Raw genomic sequence first — 19,178 nt, 5'->3', positions numbered from 1 at the left:
GGGCTCTCGTTCACAGCGTCTTTGTTTCTAGCAGCCTGTATACCAACATGCATACAATGACAGCTGTCCGCTCTAAGTCGGAGCTCCACCAACGTCTCGACGCTGTAAGTGAACACAAACTTGACGCGACGCCAGAACGTTTGAACCGACGCCGGAAGTGGGCAACCTGGGCAATACACAGCTTCACCCTATGCCTGACTAGCTACGTAATATGCTGAGCTGAGGGGGTGGTGCTAACGAAACACAGGCAGTGTCAGTCCCCTATGCTCAGGGTGAAGATGTCCCGGAGGAGATCACAATCTCAAAAGGAGAACCGGGAGCGTGCCGTCAACAGCCGCAGGCAGCTTGACCAGGTCCCTGAGCTGGACTCTACACTGGAGGCCTCCATCATGGCAGTCAACATCTCCAATGTTAAGGAGACCGCGCCACGGGTTGGACAGTCTGCTAAAGACTTGGCTGTCGCACAACGACTGGAGATGCTTAAAAAATGGAAGGAGACTAAGAGCTTAATAAAGGAGAAGGAGACGAGGGAGAAGGAACGTAAGGGGGTCTTTAAGCTTATTTTTCACCCCACAGACTCATTCTCCCGACAGCTTCCAGTTGCCAAACCCTGTGAGGCAGCGGTGAAAGTGCCACAGACCCGTGGCACACGTTTAACAAAGCTGGACCAGCAGCCAAACAAGCCTGTAGTGGGAAGAATGACCAGGAGCCGCACAGCTCTTGTCCAGCCACAGCCAGCCCAAGCTACAACCAGCGCCAAAGTTGTCCAACCATCTGTACAATCTGCCAGAGCCAAAGTCCAACCAGCTGCTACCAGGGGCAATGCTGTCCCTAGAGCAGGGCCAGTGGCTGGTGCAGCAACCGTCTCAAACGTGGACAAGCCTGCTGGAGGTAGGACAACAAGAGGCAATGCTAAGCCTGTAGCAACCTCTACTGGCAGAGGCAAGAACAAAGTGGTTGATGAGACTGTGGTGGTTGACGAGACTGTGGTGGTTGACGAGACTGCAGCTGTGGTTGTCAAGACTGTGGTGGTTGACGAGACTGCAGCTGTGAAGCAGGGTGCAGAATCAACTCGCCGTGAGGAGGAAGCTGAGTTGGTGGCGGAATCTGACACCCTTGCTCCCAGGCCTGCCACTGAGGGTACCTCCTCCTTTGCCCCTAAAGGGTTTGTGTTTGAGACCCCTGCTGGCCTCTCCACATTCAAATTCGAGCCGCTTACTCCACGCTCTGTGGAGACCTTCCTCAGACCCAGCTCAATGTTGAACATCCCACCTGTTCCCCTCTTGGAGGCTGAGACGAGTGGACCGTCTCCTCCTAAATCCCCACACCGCTCCCCTCAGGCTCCAACCAGCCCCCAGGAGCCCCAACATGACGTGCCATACTTCAGGTCACAGGTCACCACTGAAACGGCCAAGTTGACCACCCTCAGTCAGCTCTGGGATGTGAAAGTGGACGATGACTCCATCCCTGAAGAGATGAGGGATCGTATGCGCACAACAGTGGGCCAGGCCAGGTTGCTCATGAAGGAGCGTTTTGGCCAATTTCTGGGGCTTGTCGATGACTGTGAGCTTGGACGAGGGGAGCAGCCCACCAGCTGCAATGACCTGCAGGGTTTCTGGGATTTCCAGGTTGAAGATGTATTTCGGAAGTTTGAGGAGGAGGAGTTTGAGGAGGCTGAAGCAAGATGCTGGGTGGAGGAAAATAAACCTGCACCGCGTCGGTGGAAGATTGCCAAGAAACCACCTCCCGCTGCTGCTGCTGCTCCGAAGGGCGTAGGCACGAATGCCGAGGCCAAGTCACGCCTGGCTGCTGTTAAGGCAGCAATGAAGGCCAAGCAGCAGGCTGCAGAGGTGGAGAAGGCCAGGCCAGGCCAGGCCAGGTTGCTCATGAAGTAGCATTTTGGCCAATTTCTGGGGCTTGTCGATGACTGTGAGCTTGGACGAGGGGAGCAGCCCACCAGCTGCAATGACCTGCAGGGTTTCTGGGATTTCCAGGTTGAAGATGTATTTCGGAAGTTTGAGGAGGAGGAGTTTGAGGAGGCTGAAGCAAGATGCTGGGTGGAGGAAAATAAACCTGCACCGCGTCGGTGGAAGATTGCCAAGAAACCACCTCCCGCTGCTGCTGCTGCTCCGAAGGGCGTAGGCACGAATGCCGAGGCCAAGTCACGCCTGGCTGCTGTTAAGGCAGCAATGAAGGCCAAGCAGCAGGCTGCAGAGGTGGAGAAGGCCAGGCCAGGCCAGGCCAGGTTGCTCATGAAGTAGCGTTTTGGCCAATTTCTGGGGCTTGTCGATGACTGTGAGCTTGGACGAGGGGAGCAGCCCACCAGCTGCAATGACCTGCAGGGTTTCTGGGATTTCCAGGTTGAAGATGTATTTCGGAAGTTTGAGGAGGAGGAGTTTGAGGAGGCTGAAGCAAGATGCTGGGTGGAGGAAAATAAACCTGCACCGCGTCGGTGGAAGATTGCCAAGAAACCACCTCCCGCTGCTGCTGCTGCTCCGAAGGGCGTAGGCACGAATGCCGAGGCCAAGTCACGCCTGGCTGCTGTTAACCCTTAGAAGATGAAAGACGCCAATTGGCGTCTTCATCAGAATTCCGTAAATGATCAATGACGCCAATTGGCGTCTTCACAGTTTTTGATGAATCTAAACATATTAATATGCTCCGAAGCGCTGTTTAAATTCCTGAGCTTATATTCCAACTACATTACCCAGAAAACCCGTGTCACGTGACACACGTGTACGTGTTGCCATTGGAAGCTGGTCCCACCCCCTGTAAACAGTGGGGGCAGAGGGAGTCTTCATAGTTATCATTGTTTTGCCTGTTTGCCGTCTCGCCCGAGCGATTTTCTAGCAGAAAAAGTTGAAAGCAGTACTATTTATTTGAGCGAGTTTTGTGGTAGTAGTATTGATCCATACGCGTCCCAGTCGCCTTCTCCAGGCGGAGTAGCCCTGGTCCAGTGCTTACAGCGAGACTCGCTGCTCCCTCCCTCCTTTTTTCATTGTCTCCCCATCGTCGTCCGATGAGCTATACCGGGAAACCATTGAAGAAGACGATCAACCCGGAATGTTTTGAGGTAATCTTATTGTAGAAAATGCCCTTCTATAGTGATCAGAAATCATAAGATGATCGCTACAAATAGATGCTTGGATAATTACTACTACTAGTCAGATCATGACGCCAGAATGACTCACCACGATGGCCCCCAGCCATTAGCCAGCACCCAAGGTGCTGGCTAATGGTGTTGGTCGGTGCATTGGTGCTGGCTAAGGGCTGGAGGGGGGGTTGGTGTCGATCGGTTGGTTTGTGCAGTACAAATGTATCGTAGCAGGCATGCACGCATGGCAGTACAAGTATTTTATATTGTAGCGTGCCTTATAGGCGATCTGATCTTTAGAGTAATGTTCGCTCCTTTTATTTACTGTCTACAAAGACGGAGAACAAACATGCATCGTTTACTGAAGCAACGCGTGGTTATGATGACGTTGCTACAAGGATCGGAGGGGGGACGGGGAGTGAAGCTAACAGTAGCGTATTATATAAGATCTGTATGACGTTTCATTGACGTCTGAGCTTGCATGATAATTGCATTCATTGTATATTGTATACAATCATGATTGTACATTGTTTAGTGTGTCTCCGTGTGATGATGATGATGACGATGATGTCAGATAGCCTACGTCCCCCCCCCCCCCCAACTGGCTATTGGCCGGGCTGACTACAGCTAAATGTTTATTTTTTATATATTTAGAACTGGCATCAGATGAGGAGGAGGATGATGATGATGATGATGATGATGAAGACGAAGAGTCAAGACTGCGATGGAGTTCTCCGACACTGAACCGGATGCATTCATTCATTTCAGTTGTTGTTTTTTTTAAATTTAGCCTACACACACACACACCGTCAAGAACAACTGGAATGCAGTGGTTTGGGGACACTGGGGAGTTTGGGGACAACTGTTTTGTATGTAGGCCTATTTATTTTCTGTAATATTTATTATAATTGTATTATGTTAGTCATAAAAAATAAAAGACAAGCTTTTACAATGAGTTAGACCTGTCATGGCTATTTTGTTCACTAGTCTGAGGTTTATGGTTTGACTAAGCGAGTTTCAACTGTGATTTACTCTGTAACGGTAGATGGTAAGAACCCAATTTTTTTGTTATAATACAGTATACATTCAAGTCTATATTTTGATACATATCATGGGCACAAAGTCATATCAAAACAATGTCCTTGGATGAGTTTTTTATCAAAACTGTTTCTTCACAACAGGTTTTTGAGATACATGCATGAATAGACACGGTACTGGTAAGACTATGTAAACATGGTATATATCAAAATGTGCGTTAGAATGTCTAATTTTACCCCAAAAAAGAATTGAGTTTATATGATGTTCCATTTCAGAGCTAGGGGGACTTTTAGCTGGATAGGTCAGATTGATCATGACTGACCATGCTATTTATAGATGGCAAAATATCTACAGTGGTACATGTGAGAAACTTTTTATTTTATTTTAATTGAACTAGACAACTCACCCTTTAAAATGAGATATTGCATGGCTATGTACGCCCAGCAGAAAAAAAGTTATTTAGAAAATAAAACTTCAACCGGTCATAACTTTTTTTGTTGTCCTAGAAACACTACCCAGTGTAAATGCAGGCTCTTTTAAATGGCTTCCAACACCACAACTAAACATTTTATCAACTCAGTTCATTTTTTTCCTGGAAGCAGACAAGCCAAGCTTTCTCTGAAGGTCTTTCGTTGTCACACATTCACAGCAGAGAATTTTCAATAAATCATTCAAAAACGCCATTCTGCCATAGAGAAGTCTAAAAACTATATAGAAATCCATGAAACTCTCAAAGAGTTAAGGCAGCAATGAAGGCCAAGCAGCAGGCTGCAGAGGTGGAGAAGGCCAGGCCAGGCCAGGCCAGGTTGCTCATGAAGTAGCATTTTGGCCAATTTCTGGGGCTTGTCGATGACTGTGAGCTTGGACGAGGGGAGCAGCCCACCAGCTGCAATGACCTGCAGGGTTTCTGGGATTTCCAGGTTGAAGATGTATTTCGGAAGTTTGAGGAGGAGGAGTTTGAGGAGGCTGAAGCAAGATGCTGGGTGGAGGAAAATAAACCTGCACCGCGTCGGTGGAAGATTGCCAAGAAACCACCTCCCGCTGCTGCTGCTGCTCCGAAGGGCGTAGGCACGAATGCCGAGGCCAAGTCACGCCTGGCTGCTGTTAAGGCAGCAATGAAGGCCAAGCAGCAGGCTGCAGAGGTGGAGAAGGCCAGGCCAGGCCAGGCCAGGTTGCTCATGAAGTAGCGTTTTGGCCAATTTCTGGGGCTTGTCGATGACTGTGAGCTTGGACGAGGGGAGCAGCCCACCAGCTGCAATGACCTGCAGGGTTTCTGGGATTTCCAGGTTGAAGATGTATTTCGGAAGTTTGAGGAGGAGGAGTTTGAGGAGGCTGAAGCAAGATGCTGGGTGGAGGAAAATAAACCTGCACCGCGTCGGTGGAAGATTGCCAAGAAACCACCTCCCGCTGCTGCTGCTGCTGCTCCGAAGGGCGTAGGCACGAATGCCGAGGCCAAGTCACGCCTGGCTGCTGTTAAGGCAGCAATGAAGGCCAAGCAGCAGGCTGCAGAGGTGGAGAAGGCTGCCCAGGCTGCTGTCACAGAAGACACCCCCAGCATCAATGTGTCTGAAGCCCCAACAGTTACCCAGGCCACAGACACTGTAGTCTTTAATGGCGGTTTCTTTAAGGTGGAAAGCCCAGCCAAGACAGGATCGCTGAGTTGCCTGAGTACTGCCAAGACGCCTCTGGCTTCTTCTCCCTGTGGTAGAGTGACCCGCCAATCCATTGCCATGTCCAACCTCTCCCCTCTCAACTACTCCTCCCCTGATCACCGTAGTCGCACTCCTGCCCGCCACGCTCTCGCCCTGCCTCAGACCCCCTGCACTCTGTCTGAACAATCTCCAGTTACTGAAGCTGCCAGCAGTTTGGAATCTGCTTCTCGTCCCGTGCAAGATGGAGAAGAGGAGCCAGAGATCGGCAGCCAGCCACTCTCACCAAGGCTTTCCCCTGCTCCATGCATGCCCACTTCTCCCTCCAGCCAGTCTCCTGAAGCAGACCTGAGCTTCACTGTGTCTCCCTGCCCTGTTGTGCCATCTACACCCCGGCCCATGAAAATTACACTCCAGACAGCTCAGTTGTTGAGGATGGTCCTGGCTTGGATATGGCGAGATACTTGCAACCATCAGATGATGATCGATACAGCCTGTCGGCGAGGAACTTTGATGCCATGGAAACGTCTCTACCTGTGGATGTAGAAATGGAGAGTCCTATCGCTCTGCGTGGGGATGAGCGAACGCAGGAGGATGCCGCTATGCCTCCCACAGATTTGGACCAGGTATTGCCACCCCAGTTACCACTGGCTGCCATTGAGGCCCAAAATGCTGAATCAGACCTCCTCCTGTTCACCCCCAACCTGAAGGACCGGATCAGGCAAAGTGTCTGCCCAAGTGACCTGATGGCCTTTACACCGCCTAACTAATGGAGATTCTTATTTTTTTAACCTGCTTATGTGTATGTGGTTTTTGTTAATAAATAAATCTTTGTAATATAAACACATTATGAGAACTCACATTTTACACATTATAAAAAGACTTAATGCTGTCGCAATACAGACGCTAAGCCTACCTCTAGACTCATGTCACACACACTAGCAGCCTCTCGTTCCAGCTCGTGTGTGTACCACGCACACACACACACTCTAGCAGGGCTCTCGTTCACAGCGTCTACCAACGAGATAAGCATTGACATAAATAACTGGGGCACCATTTCTTAGATTCAACGGGTTGTTTGTGCTATCGCCGTACGAGGCAAGCCTACCTTTGTTTCTAGCAGCCTGTATACCAACATGCATACAATGACAGCTGTCCGCTCTAAGTCGGAGCTCCACCAACGTCTAACAAGAGAAGAGGTAAACGTAAGTAAGAGGTTGTTTACATAAGTCAACCTAGAAACTAGACAGCACTATATTAATTAAAACTACGGCTTACCTCGACGCTGTAAGTGAACACAAACTTGACGCGACGCCAGAACGTTTGAACCGACGCCGGAAGTGGGCAACCTGGGCAATACACAGCTTCACCCTATGCCTGACTAGCTACGTAATATGCTGAGCTGAGGGGGTGGTGCTAACGAAACACAGGCAGTGTCAGTCACACTGATTACAACAGTAACCATCTCACACCCTTATCCCCGCCTCTCTGTAAAATCAGAGAAATAGTCGCTCCTGAACCAAACCATAACATTTCTCAGCTACAGAAACGCCATTTTGACAGACTTTGCACCAGGACAAATCCAAACAGAATTTCATAGAATTAAAATGCAGATATCAAACGTCCCTTTAGCGCGCCGTCGACAGGTGAATCTACAACAAAGGCTGACAAACCAATCAGCCGAGTCTGCAACAAAACCCGTCGCTCACAGGCGCATCTGCCCAAACCAACCAACCCGCAAACCCAGGTTTCCCACCCTGAGACCCCCTTTTTAGACGAAAAAAAAAAAAAACTTCAGTAAAAATGTTTCACCCAGTACTTTACGTGCAAACACCCATATAAATAATCATGACCCACCGTTTTAACAGCACATCTCCGGCCGCCACCACCAGGGTAATCACAAACCAAATTCGCGGCTTTTTAACAAGGTAAAAGACACTACTCACCGTAATTAGACCGTGCGTAGAAAATAGCAAAAATAACAAAAACAAACAGTTGTCCCGCTCAGTTAAAAACGACCCCTTCTTGTGTCAAACAAAGCATCGAATCTATGAAGGCGAACAATCAATGATTAATTAACCCTACCATTAAATTCCTCGCCGCAGAAAACAAAAACAAAATGAAACGCCTCATCCCATTTCATTCCCATCCATAACTCACGACGCTTTACGGTAGCCGGCATACGCGCTTACGGCAAGCAAGCCACCGTAAAGAGAAAACACGCACACAAAGAAGAAAATGTGCGAGCAAAGACCTGAAATGTGAACAAAGAAAACTACCAAATACCGGACTTCCTGAACAGTCCCACGGAAAAACAATACTACTGCACGAGCAGGGATAAAAGACATCCCACTCGGATCGTTTATAACGGCCTGAAGCAAAAAACCCCGCAAACGCCAGCCCATTGTTCCCAGAATGCACGCATAGTACGGAAACAGATCCCCAGTTCTTTTCGATAAAAAAGCACATCGCCATTGGTAATCAAAAAATAACTTACCCAGGGCTGCCAAGTTTCAGAAAATGCCAAGAGTGAGACCTTAGTGTCTTAATGCGTTCGACGGCGGAAAACAATTGGCCTTTTTTAATGTCGATTTGGCCTCCCACCCTAGAGTGGTGCAACTCCGTGTGGGGGCCCCCGGGGGGGGGGGGGGGGGGGGGGGGGTTCAGACCCACAGGATAGAGCCCAGGGTGCCGGGCCGGTTCCTGTCGTCCCTGCCGTCCCGTGTCCGAAACGGTAGAGAAATGACAGAGTTACCATGTGGGGGGCCCACTACTGTACTGTACTGTACTGTACTGGCACACCCGAAATCATCATATATACAGTTAATATGTGCATGTGTGTTTGGTTGCGCACAGGTGGTGAAAAACAACCACGCTGTTTTCGTGCTCAGACCCAGCCAGCCAGCCAGCCAGCAAGCCACACACATAGTGCTCAGACCCAGCCAGCCAGCCAGCAAGCCACACACATAGTGCTCAGACCCAGCCAGCCAGCAATCCACACACATAGTGCTCAGACCCAGCCAGCCACACACATAGCTCCGTAAGGGAGTGGTTGCACCACTCAAAAAATCTTCAAAAAACTGAAGAGGCTACTGGGGATTGGAGAACCTGATTTGGACATGATCTGATGCAGGACAATGTCACTATGACAGAAAGAGAAGATGGGTCTGGCCACATTCATTCACCCCATAATCTCAGTGGAAATTGGGGAATATGTTGTGAAATAAAAAGTCAGAAAACTGGAATTTGGGAAAATGCCTTATTTTTAATTTCCCCATGCCCACACATCTGTGGTCTCTCTCTCTCTCTCTCTCTCTCTCTCTCTCTCCCTCTCTGAACAGAACTATAACGACAAGTTGCGATGCGGCCCCTCCCCCTTCACACACACACACACACACACACAACTTTGTCCCTATAATGTGCGTAGGCTACTGGCACCGTTCCTCATATCACGCAAGAGACGCCACACACCAGTATAGAAGAGAGATAGTCACTTGTGACTTACTCACTTAATGTTGTAACTTGTGGAGGCTATATTGTCTTCCATGAAAAATATTTCGAAGCGATGTTAAACTCTGCATGGCTCATTTCCATGCGTCACAGTCAGGGACCCTGCTGACGATTTGGTGGTCCACTGCCTGGTTACCCTTCTACTGCATATAACAGTGCTGCATGATCTCCTGCAGATCGGCTATTTTTGCCGTTTGTGAGGACGCACACATGGGTGCGCGTTATTACGCGGCGGAGCCGCGGAGAAAATTGTTATTATGTGAGCCGGCTTGGCTTTTTTGGCACATTTTATGCCCCCCCTCGGCATGCGTATTGTGCGTGCGTGAGAAATGAGAGGTGTGGCGTGGTGCGTGGTAAAAGGTCAAATTGCGTGACTCTCACTCTCAAAGCGTGAGACTTGGCAGCCCTGGTCTTATTATTGGCAATGTAAACTATGTATTCTCATGCCAATAATAAAGCACCTCCAGCTCACAGATGGTGGAAGTGAACGGAACACTGTCCCCCCCCCCCCTCCCAGTGAGCTGTGGCGTTCCACAAGGAAGCATATACTAGGGCCTCTACTGTTCCTAATATATGTAAACGACATGACTTCAGCTTGTGACTGCAACTTGTTCCTGTTCGCAGATGACTCAGCACTGCTGGTCTCGGACAGGGACAAACTGCAGGTTGAAAATGCCCTCAGCTCTGAACTCGGTAGAATCTGCACCTGGCTCGCTGATAACAAACTATCTTTACACCTGGGAAAAACTGAATCCATTCTCTTTGGCTCTATTAGTAATCTCAGCAAGGCAAATGGCTTCTTGGTTAGAGTGGGTGACAATGTTATCACACGTAAAGATGAAATTACCTACCTAGGTTCCATCCTGGAGGCTAATCTTTCCGGTGATAAAATGGCCACCAACGTAATCAAAAAAGTCAACCATAGAACAAGATTCCTCTACAGGATCTCCTCACAAACAACAAAAACACCTTGAAGACCTTAACAGGAGCCCTTGTACAGGGTTTCTTTGACTATGCATGCACCTCCTGGTACCACAGCACCTCAAAGGCCCTTAAAACCAGGCTCCAGACTTCCCAAAACAAACTGGTCAGGCTCCTACTTGATCTAGCCCCCCCGAACCCACCTCACCCCTGCCCACTTCGACAGGCTGGAATGGCTTAGGGTCGACGACAGAGTACAGCATCTTGCAATGGGTCTGGTCCACAAGATTCGATACACCACCAAGATACCCATGTACCTGTCTAGATACTTCCTTAATGTTAACGAAGTCCACACCCACAACACCAGAGGGAGTGCAACGAACCATGTACAACCCAGATTCGGCACAAACAAGGGACTAAATTCTTTTCGCTCCTATGCCACCAAAATGTGGAACGCCCTACCAACTGTCATTAAGACATGCGAATCCCTTGACTCCTTCAAAACCGCTCTCAAAGGGCACCTACGGATGGCTGCAATTCGAAACTGGCCCCCGTAAAATCTGAATCCCCCCCCGCCCCCCCCTTTTTTCCCCTCACTGTATATATTTCTTTTCCCTTTTTACCTCCTTTATGATGAATTCCTGTTCTGTCTATAGAAGTGTCTATTTGTACGTCTCTAAATGTTTCGATGATTTGAACATGGTGGACCCTATTGGAAACAAGTGTAATGCTTAATTGGGTCGTCCACTCACAGTTAACAGCCTTTGTATTGAGTTTGTGCTTGAAATGTACTGTAATTCTGCAAACTGTTAATAAATTCTTCAATCAATCAATCAAAACTAGGTGGCGGCATCCCTAAATAATCACGTTGGTCGCTCAACGCTGATTGGTCAGTGGGGTGGACCCGCACAGCTGCAGTTAGATTTAAAAGCTGATTCTCATTTTCTAAACAACACATTGTCAACATAACGGCGGACGATACAGCAGAGAAGCAAGTATACTAGCGTATTTTAACAGCAACAGTTGGCAGCATCGGTTGCATGATGAATCATAGACTGTAGAAAGTTTCCACCGGTGCTTTATTCGGTGACGCACAGGCGGCTATCTTCGAATCATGGCGTCCAGGAGAACAACTATGGGTCCGAGTACGCTTAAAACGTCCACAGAAAATAAAAGGTAACATCTGATCGTTTTCTGGCCGGGAATGTAAAATGCATTATCGGTCAGCTGTTTTGGGTAATGTTTAGGAGCGCGCGGCCGCGCGCGTCCAAATATAGGGCATACTGGCTTAGCATAAGTTAGTTTTAGCGTTCCGGTTGTTGATGAACTAACTGGCCACGAATTGCTTTTAATTTCAGTTCCAAAAGTGCGAGCTCCAAAGATGACGGTGCTGTTGCAAAGAAGAAAAACAAAGGCCAGTAAAACGAGTAAAATGAGCCCACACGCCACACTGTTAACGAAAAGTAAAATGCAGAAGTTGATACATGATTCTTTGGCTAAATATGAAATTAGCATTTTCCATATCGACTTACCTACTTACATCAAACTTTCTGTTTCAGCAGTATCCCTTCATTCACTTTCACGAAGCTATAAATATGGGGAACACAATAGCCTAACATTTAGACTCTACGAGAGTCTAAATCTTAGGCTAGGAAGTAGGAACACAATACTATGCTATCTTTTTAGTCTAGGATTTGGATGGCATTTATTTCGTCATTGTATATCGGCACCTAGCCCCACATGTGCCCTCTCCCTACGCTGGGCACATATGGGGCTAATCGGCACCCAGAGTTCTTGTAGTGGATTATAATTTGGAAATGTGGACTGTTTTGGGCATATCTCTAATAATGTAACTTTCTATCTCTTCAGCCAGTGGAACAATTGTGAAGTCTCGGTATTTACAACCTGTTGAGAAGACGGGAAGTCTGTCAAAGGTAATACATGAAACTTTATTATGAATTAAAGAAAATGTAAAAAGAACCACCCTACTGATAAACAATTAAACAAGCATTAAACAATGAACATGTAAAATAGGTTTCAAGTAGCTGCAATTTGCAACAATATTTTTTTTTGAATCTAGAGTTGCAATACTCTCCATTGACAGCCCATTGATCAAATTGAAATTTCCGATCTGCTTGTATTAAACAACTCGCCAACATTGCAGCTCTAGGGCAATCTTGAATGATCCTCTTTCATTCTGCAAAGCGTTTGTTTCATAAAAATTCCACCATAGTGATGTTATGAGCTACTGTACTTTCTGTCAAGAAATTCCATGCAGGTGATATGTTTGTGTTGGCGTTTGGAAGCGCTCGTTTTCATTAAAATGACGTCTTCTGCCTCCTGCATTATGTGTAAATACGGGTGAATTGCAGGGCCATTCAGTGACTTTGATGAGCACTTCCAAACTCCAACACTTAGAAAATTAATCGTTTGCACGGAATTTGTTGACAGAAAGTAGCTCATAACATGTCTACGGTGGATTTTTATGTGAAACAAATGCTTTACAGATTGAAAGAAGATAATTCAAGCTTGCCCTACAGCTCCAATGTTGGTGAGTTTAACGTCTAATACAAGCAGATCAGAAATTTCAATTTGATCAATGGGCTGTCAATGGAGGGTATTGCAATTCTAGATTCAACCCATTATAAAACAAGAGTTGCAAATTGCGGCTAGGTTTCAAGACCTCTATAAAAAATGTTGATTGTGAGTCCTTTAACTGTTTACAGAGTAACTCGGCCAATGAGTCTGTTGTTGTACCACCAAGACCCTCCTCACCTAAACCTGTCTTTGCCAAACCAAGACCTTCCTCACCTAAACCTGGCTTTGCCAAACCAAGACCCTCCTCGCCTAAACCTGGGTGTTCCAACCCGAAGGTGGGTACACCGCCAAGACGGTCCATGGCCCCCCAGGCTTTTCCAACCCGTAAGTATTTCCTGTGCTGGAAATGTAGAGCTTTCCAGAATATTCTGGGGTGGAACATGCACACAAACATTTATGAAAAAGTTCTAATCATATTTCTTTGTAGACATGTATAATTTTATATTGTATACATGGTTATGACATTTTTACCTTATGGCTTTAATGCATTTTCACATGTTTTGCAGTGATGTATTAAATGTAAAAATCCATTTATTACACTGTCATCTGGCTGACGTATTGTATCTATATTGTATTTCTTCTTTACTCTGGCAGTCTATTGTCTAAAAAGCTGTGGCTACTTTTATGTGGTAAAGAGGGTTAAAGAGACATTTACATGTTTACCTTCATCTTCAGTATTTCTCCTACAGTAGAATGCTGTAATGATAAAAAAGGGAATTTTCCTGTTTGCTTACCTCACAGCAAAGGTGATTGTAACTATAATTAGGACTGGCATTTTGGCCTTTTTATCCCCCTAAACCTTTGCCAAACAATCATTTTCCTTCATTTTCAATGGAAACACAGCTCCTAAAATGACTGCATGAGCACTCTCAGAGGGACTCCCTGGAGCGTCCATTTGATTCGAAAAAAGTTGATTTCTTGCATCCCCCTAATCTACACATTGTTTTGCAAGACATGTAGTTTGAGTTGAGCTATAATTGACCACTGTACTGTTTGCCCTCAGCGATGTCAAATCGAGAATCTTATTTTGTGAGTGCAAGTATGCTGCAGTCCACATTCACTGAAGGAGGACACCACCGCCCTGATTACGACTTGTCTGTGATTAATGGTAACTCATTCAAAGTGATCAAAACATCAATGTGTATTGTCTACAAACTATGTGCCTGTGTTCTCTAGTCTAGTTGCTACTTATCCTGTCCTTTGTCTGTAATTATGCATGCGTTAAAAAAAAATTGTACTAGTAATAATTGCATGTAAAATACTTGGTGTGTGTGCGCTTCAGAGAACACTGTAATACAGAATGTTCTGGAAGCTGAGAAAAACCCAGAGAACGATAAGGACGACATCGAGCAGAACACGTTCCTGTTGGCTTACCTCACAGCAAAGGTGATATACCGTAACTATAATTAGTACTGGTGACTCATAATAAAATGCTACTGACACATTTTGAATGCATGTTGGTTGTTAAACTAGACCTTGTAGTAATGTACATTTTTAAGTGATACCAAAAAGTCATTTGAATGTGTTTTGTTGTTGTTTTTTTTCATTGGCTGTCACAGTTGGAGTTAATTGCTTTGTCAATGGATTGAAGTCAATGAACATTACCTGGCATTACCTTCATGGTTAATGTCTATTTCTGTGCTCTTTGGGCTCCAGATGGGGCACAATAATGCAAAGCTGAGGGCAGAGATGGATGCACGGCTCCGGGAGGAGATGGAAGAAGATGACCGTCTACGTCAGGAGGTCCAGGAGATGAAGAGGCAGTACCTCCAGATGGAGAAGGAGAGAATGCTGAATGAGCTGCTGGATATCCAGGTTACTCTAATCAAATAAAGGTTTAGAATGCTCTGCATTCATATAGGATAGAAAAAGTCCACACACTGCTGGGGTCATGCTCCCATAAAGCTCCGAACTCCAATACTCAAAAGTTCCATCATCCTTTACTTGTGTCGTTGCCTTGCATGTTAGTCTCTGTATAAAGCATTCTTTATAGATGGTACATTGGCACTCATGTACAACAAACTACAGGATTGTGTAAATAAATAATGAATTTATTCCAATGTTTGTATTCCACTCTCCTCTGACGTCCTGGTGCATTGCCCTAGTGAACTGTGTTCACACTTGCAGTAATGGATCAATCCATTAAAAATAATTATGGGTGTATGATCTAGTGTACAGACTCTATTTTAATGTGTTCTTCTGTCCAGCACCTTGGTTTTAGCTTTTGTGTGTGGGTGCTTTCTTGTAAACTGTTTAGTCAGGTTAACTACTCCTTTAACCAAAATTGTAACCTGTTAAACTTTTCATTCCACTAATATTCCAGATTGCAGCATTGGAGCCAGTGGTTGATGCTGCCAAGCTTTTCATAGAAGATTACAAGTCTTTCGCCTCTGCCATTGACACCACCCGACATGAGCTTCCTATAAAGAACATCCACATCGAAGGGGACAGAATGGAATTTTTGGGTTGGTTTGATGAGTATAATCAAAGTTTTTAAGTCTTCTTAAAAATGTAATTTTGATGGATTTTCATTTGACTATGATGATCATGGTTTGGGGAGGGGGGGGGGGGGGGGGGATCCATCAATCAATCAATCATGTTTTATTATATTGATCCCCAGGAGGATATGCATGTCTCAAAGTGGGGACTGCCCATAAGTCTGACCTACGTGGCCGGTTAAGACTGAGGTTAGGGTTGGCGAACTACGTGGCCGGTTATGTCTGAGGTTAGAGTTTGGGATAGTATTAGTAATCTGTCGGACTAACGGGAGGTCAGAACAATGACATGTTACCGTAAAGCAGTGTTATTGGGCAGAAACCTTGTAGCTCCATATATATCTTTTTCATAACCTAATGCCCTATTGCCTATTTTAGACTTGTTGCATTCCAGTTTTGCAAAATGTACTGAAACTAGCTGATCTATAAGCTCACAATGTGAGCTTGTAGATTTGCTATTTTAGAAAATCTTTTCAAATATGACCTGCACAAAATGATGCCAAGTGTGACTAAATTACCACATTGGAACATAGGCAAAATTACCACATTGAATCCATTGGAACATAGGCAATGTTTTGAATTTCCTGAAAAGTTATAGTTTTGCACATGCAGTACAAGGTTTCCACTGACCTGACCTGTGTTGGAACACTGTGGTAAGCTGTGGATCTCCTCACCACCAGATAAAGCAGAAGCTTGCCTGAAGGACGGTGAGAGGATCCTGATAGACTGCACGCATGGAGATCAAGACAACACCAATTGTGTGACATGCCTGAAAGAAATGAAAAAGGCTTCAAAAGATATCAGTCACGAGCTGTCTAAGTAAGCATGCCCATGTTGTCAAATAATACTGTGTAAAATCCTCAGTGTTACAGGCCCATTTGGTTATATTTATAGTATACACTATATAAACGTATACATAAATTACCACTGACAATTTCACTGTTAGTCCAGCAACTGGGAGAAGCCATAACATAGAATCGAATACCAGTTGAAAATGATTAAAATGTGACTATTTCTGATCACAATGTATTGTGCATCTTTTTGTTCAGAGGCTTTTCAGGGCTGCTGGAGTTGTCGAGTTTGGTCAGTCGTCATGCCATCCACAGCCAGCAGGCCTTGGAGGAAGAACACCTGGGCCCAGACAGGATCCAGGAGCTGCACGGCTCCAAGTGAAGGACCCATGTCACCCACTGTTAGAGACCTGCGGATGAGGGTTTTTTTGGTCACCTGAAACCGCGTGTAGGTCTCTATTGTATATATTTGTGTATTAAACTTCACTTTTATTGTAATTTTGTAATAAAGTCGGTTGTCCAGTAAAATTCCTGTTGTGGGTTCATGTCCTAGCAGTCTCTTGAACCAACTCTGAACTCTGTCTTAAGTTTTTTTAGATGGATGAGCATCTGAATTAACTTCATGATTAGCCCAATAGCTGATGCACATGAACAGATTTATTTGTAATGGCAATTATGGTATACATGTCTCAAATGTCAGCGTATAGCCGCCTGCTGCAGCTGGAGAGATCCTAAATGTCGCCAGCGTTAAAAAATCCCGTGTTGTACAAATTGGTACATTGGTACATTTTTACACTCTTTTTTTTTTTTTAATTCAAATTTGCTGCACATGGTTTTGGGTGATGGTTGAAGTCCAACACCCTTGGGTGTTTGGAGTTGGCGTCTAGGGCCGTTTGCACCAAGAAAGATTAAGCCTTAATCTGGTTTAAATCAAGGTTTATCTAAGGTTTATCAAGTGGTGCAACACAACTCGAATTAAAATGAATCCTTGATCAACAAATCCTTGATTAACCCTAAGCTTTATTTAATCGTTCTTGGTGCAAACGGCCCCTATGACTGACAACTGTTGCCAGTCAATTATATCAAATTGAACTTTTATTGAAAACGTTGCACAGTATAGTCTAGTAGCCAAAAAGTGAACCCGGACATGTTGAGTACACCAACGTTTTATGTTAGAAATGTTGAGTATGGGTCCCCAGCATGTAGAAACTGCCGGATGCTAACTTGCATATGTTGCATTTGGGGGGAGTTTCAGACCCACAGGATAGAGCCCAGGGTGCCGGGCCGGTTCCTGCGAGCCGTCCCGCGTCCGAAACGGTAGAGAAATGACAGAGTTACCATGTGGGGGGCCCACTACTGTACTGTACTGTACTGTACTGGCACACCCGAAATCATCATATATACAGTTAATATGTGCATGTGTGTTTGTGTTTGGTTGCGCACAGGTGGTGAAAAACAACCACGCTGTTTTCGTGCTCAGACCCAGCCAGCCAGCCAGCCAGCAAGCCACACACATAGTGCTCAGACCCCAGCCAGCCAGCAAGCCACACACATAGTGCTCAGACCCAGCCAGCCAGCAATCCACACACATAGTGCTCAGACCCAGCCAGCCACACACATAGCTCCGTAAGGGAGTGGTTGCACCACTCAAAAAATCTTCAAAAAACTGAAGAGGCTACTGGGGATTGGAGAACCTGATTTGGACATGATCTGATGCAGGACAATGTCACTATGACAGAAAGAGAAGATGGGTCTGGCCACATTCATTCACCCCATAATCTCTGGAAATATGTTGTGAAATAAAGTCAGAAAACTGGAATTTGGGAAAATGCCTTATTTTTAATTTCCCCATGCCCACACATCTGTGGTCTCTCTCTCTCTCTCTCTCTCCCTCTCTGAACAGAACTATAACGACAAGTTGCGATGCGGCCCCTTCACACACAAACACAAACACGCACACACACACACACACACACACACACACACACACACACACACACACACACAACTTTGTCCCTATAATGTGCGTAGGCTACTGGCACCGTTCCTCATATCACGCAAGAGACGCCACACACCAGTATAGAAGAGAGATAGTCACTTGTGACTTACTCACTTAATGTTGTAACTTGTGGAGGCTATATTGTCTTCCATGAAAAATATTTCGAAGCGATGTTAAACTCTGCATGGCTCATTTCCATGCGTCACAGTCAGGGACCCTGCTGACGATTTGGTGGTCCACTGCCTGGTTACCCTTCTACTGCATATAACAGTGCTGCATGATCTCCTGCAGATCGGCTATTTTTGCCGTTTGTGAGGACGCACACATGGGTGCGCGTTATTACGCGGCGGAGCCGCGGAGAAAATTGTTATTATGTGAGCCGGCTTGGCTTTTTTGGCACATTTTATGCCCCCCTCGGCGTGCGTATTGTGCGTGCGTGAGAAATGAGAGGTGTGGCGTGGTGCGTGGTAAAAGGTCAAATTGCGTGACTCACTCTCAAAGCGTGAGACTTGGCAGCCCTGACTTACCAAGCGCGATGGCCTCTTTACGCGGATTCCGTGCACCAATTGTCGTTTCCGGTCTGGATCAGCAATGCATTCAAGAGGACAAAAAGGGATGGACGCTTGATGGTTTTGTAGCTTCAAAAAAGGTCAACTCCGTCTTTATTTTCGCCAAGTACAAAGTCGAACAGCCGTTATAACACTGCACAAGAAAGGTCTTATGCCTGAGTCTGAGAATTTCAACACACAGCGTTTCCGTGGTTCCAATATCAACGCCGGATCAGAGACTCCCGATGTGAGGAGTGTTTAGGCTTATGACTCACAAACCAACGCATGGTCCCGCCTACTCTGTCAGCGGCCTCGTCCAATAGGAAAGCCGCTAAACAGGGTATCCGGTTCTTGCGAGGGCGGGACCTATGCCAAACTACATGTTCTTACAACAAACTATTTTTACAACTTGAGATGACAACTGGCTAGTAATGAATTTAAGAATACAATATGATATATGAAATTATAAACATGACAGAACTATATAAAACTAAACAGAAATATATGAAACTTAAAGGGTAAGACCACTTTTGTA

The 19,178-nt window shown here is 45.9% G+C and overlaps 2 protein-coding genes across 3 annotated transcripts; both read left to right on the top strand.

Annotated features, from left to right (window-relative positions):
• Positions 1-263: 263 nt before the first annotated feature.
• LOC306920630 (uncharacterized protein) lies at positions 264-6,551 on the top strand (the record flags this gene model as incomplete). Its single annotated transcript, XM_079497439.1, has 6 exons — positions 264-1,874; positions 1,995-2,240; positions 2,361-2,543; positions 5,053-5,298; positions 5,419-6,071; positions 6,128-6,551. 6 exons carry the CDS (start codon positions 264-266, stop codon positions 6,549-6,551), a joined length of 3,363 nt encoding a protein of 1,120 aa, XP_079353565.1.
• A 4,707-nt stretch (positions 6,552-11,258) lies between these two features.
• On the top strand, positions 11,259-16,540 carry LOC306920499 (HAUS augmin-like complex subunit 8). Of its 2 annotated transcripts, none has more exons than XM_079497292.1 (10): positions 11,259-11,388; positions 11,571-11,626; positions 12,082-12,146; positions 12,939-13,134; positions 13,814-13,918; positions 14,093-14,196; positions 14,467-14,625; positions 15,134-15,275; positions 15,986-16,124; positions 16,355-16,540. In XM_079497292.1, exons 1-10 carry the CDS (start codon positions 11,327-11,329, stop codon positions 16,476-16,478), a joined length of 1,152 nt encoding a protein of 383 aa, XP_079353418.1. In that variant the 5' UTR covers positions 11,259-11,326; the 3' UTR covers positions 16,479-16,540. The 2 variants fall into 2 exon arrangements, with proteins under 2 accessions (XP_079353418.1, XP_079353419.1); XM_079497293.1 differs by having other exon boundaries at positions 11,571-11,630; positions 12,086-12,146.
• The last annotated feature ends 2,638 nt before the right edge of the window (positions 16,541-19,178 follow it).

The sequence above is a fragment of the Electrona antarctica genome, assembly GCF_951216825.1.
Source record: "Electrona antarctica genome assembly, chromosome: 3".
Taxonomy (NCBI): domain Eukaryota; kingdom Metazoa; phylum Chordata; class Actinopteri; order Myctophiformes; family Myctophidae; genus Electrona; species Electrona antarctica.
This window is presented reverse-complemented; position numbering and strand designations above follow the sequence as displayed.

Coding starts and splice junctions, on each gene's coding strand:
- LOC306920499 (XM_079497292.1), top strand. CDS start 11,327: ATGGCGTCCAGGAGAACAACTATGGGTCCGAGTACGCTTAAAACGTCC. Junction 15,276..15,985: donor GGACAGAATGGAATTTTTGG/GTTGGTTTGATG, acceptor CCTCACCACCAG/ATAAAGCAGAAGCTTGCCTG. Junction 16,125..16,354: donor ATCAGTCACGAGCTGTCTAA/GTAAGCATGCCC, acceptor CTTTTTGTTCAG/AGGCTTTTCAGGGCTGCTGG.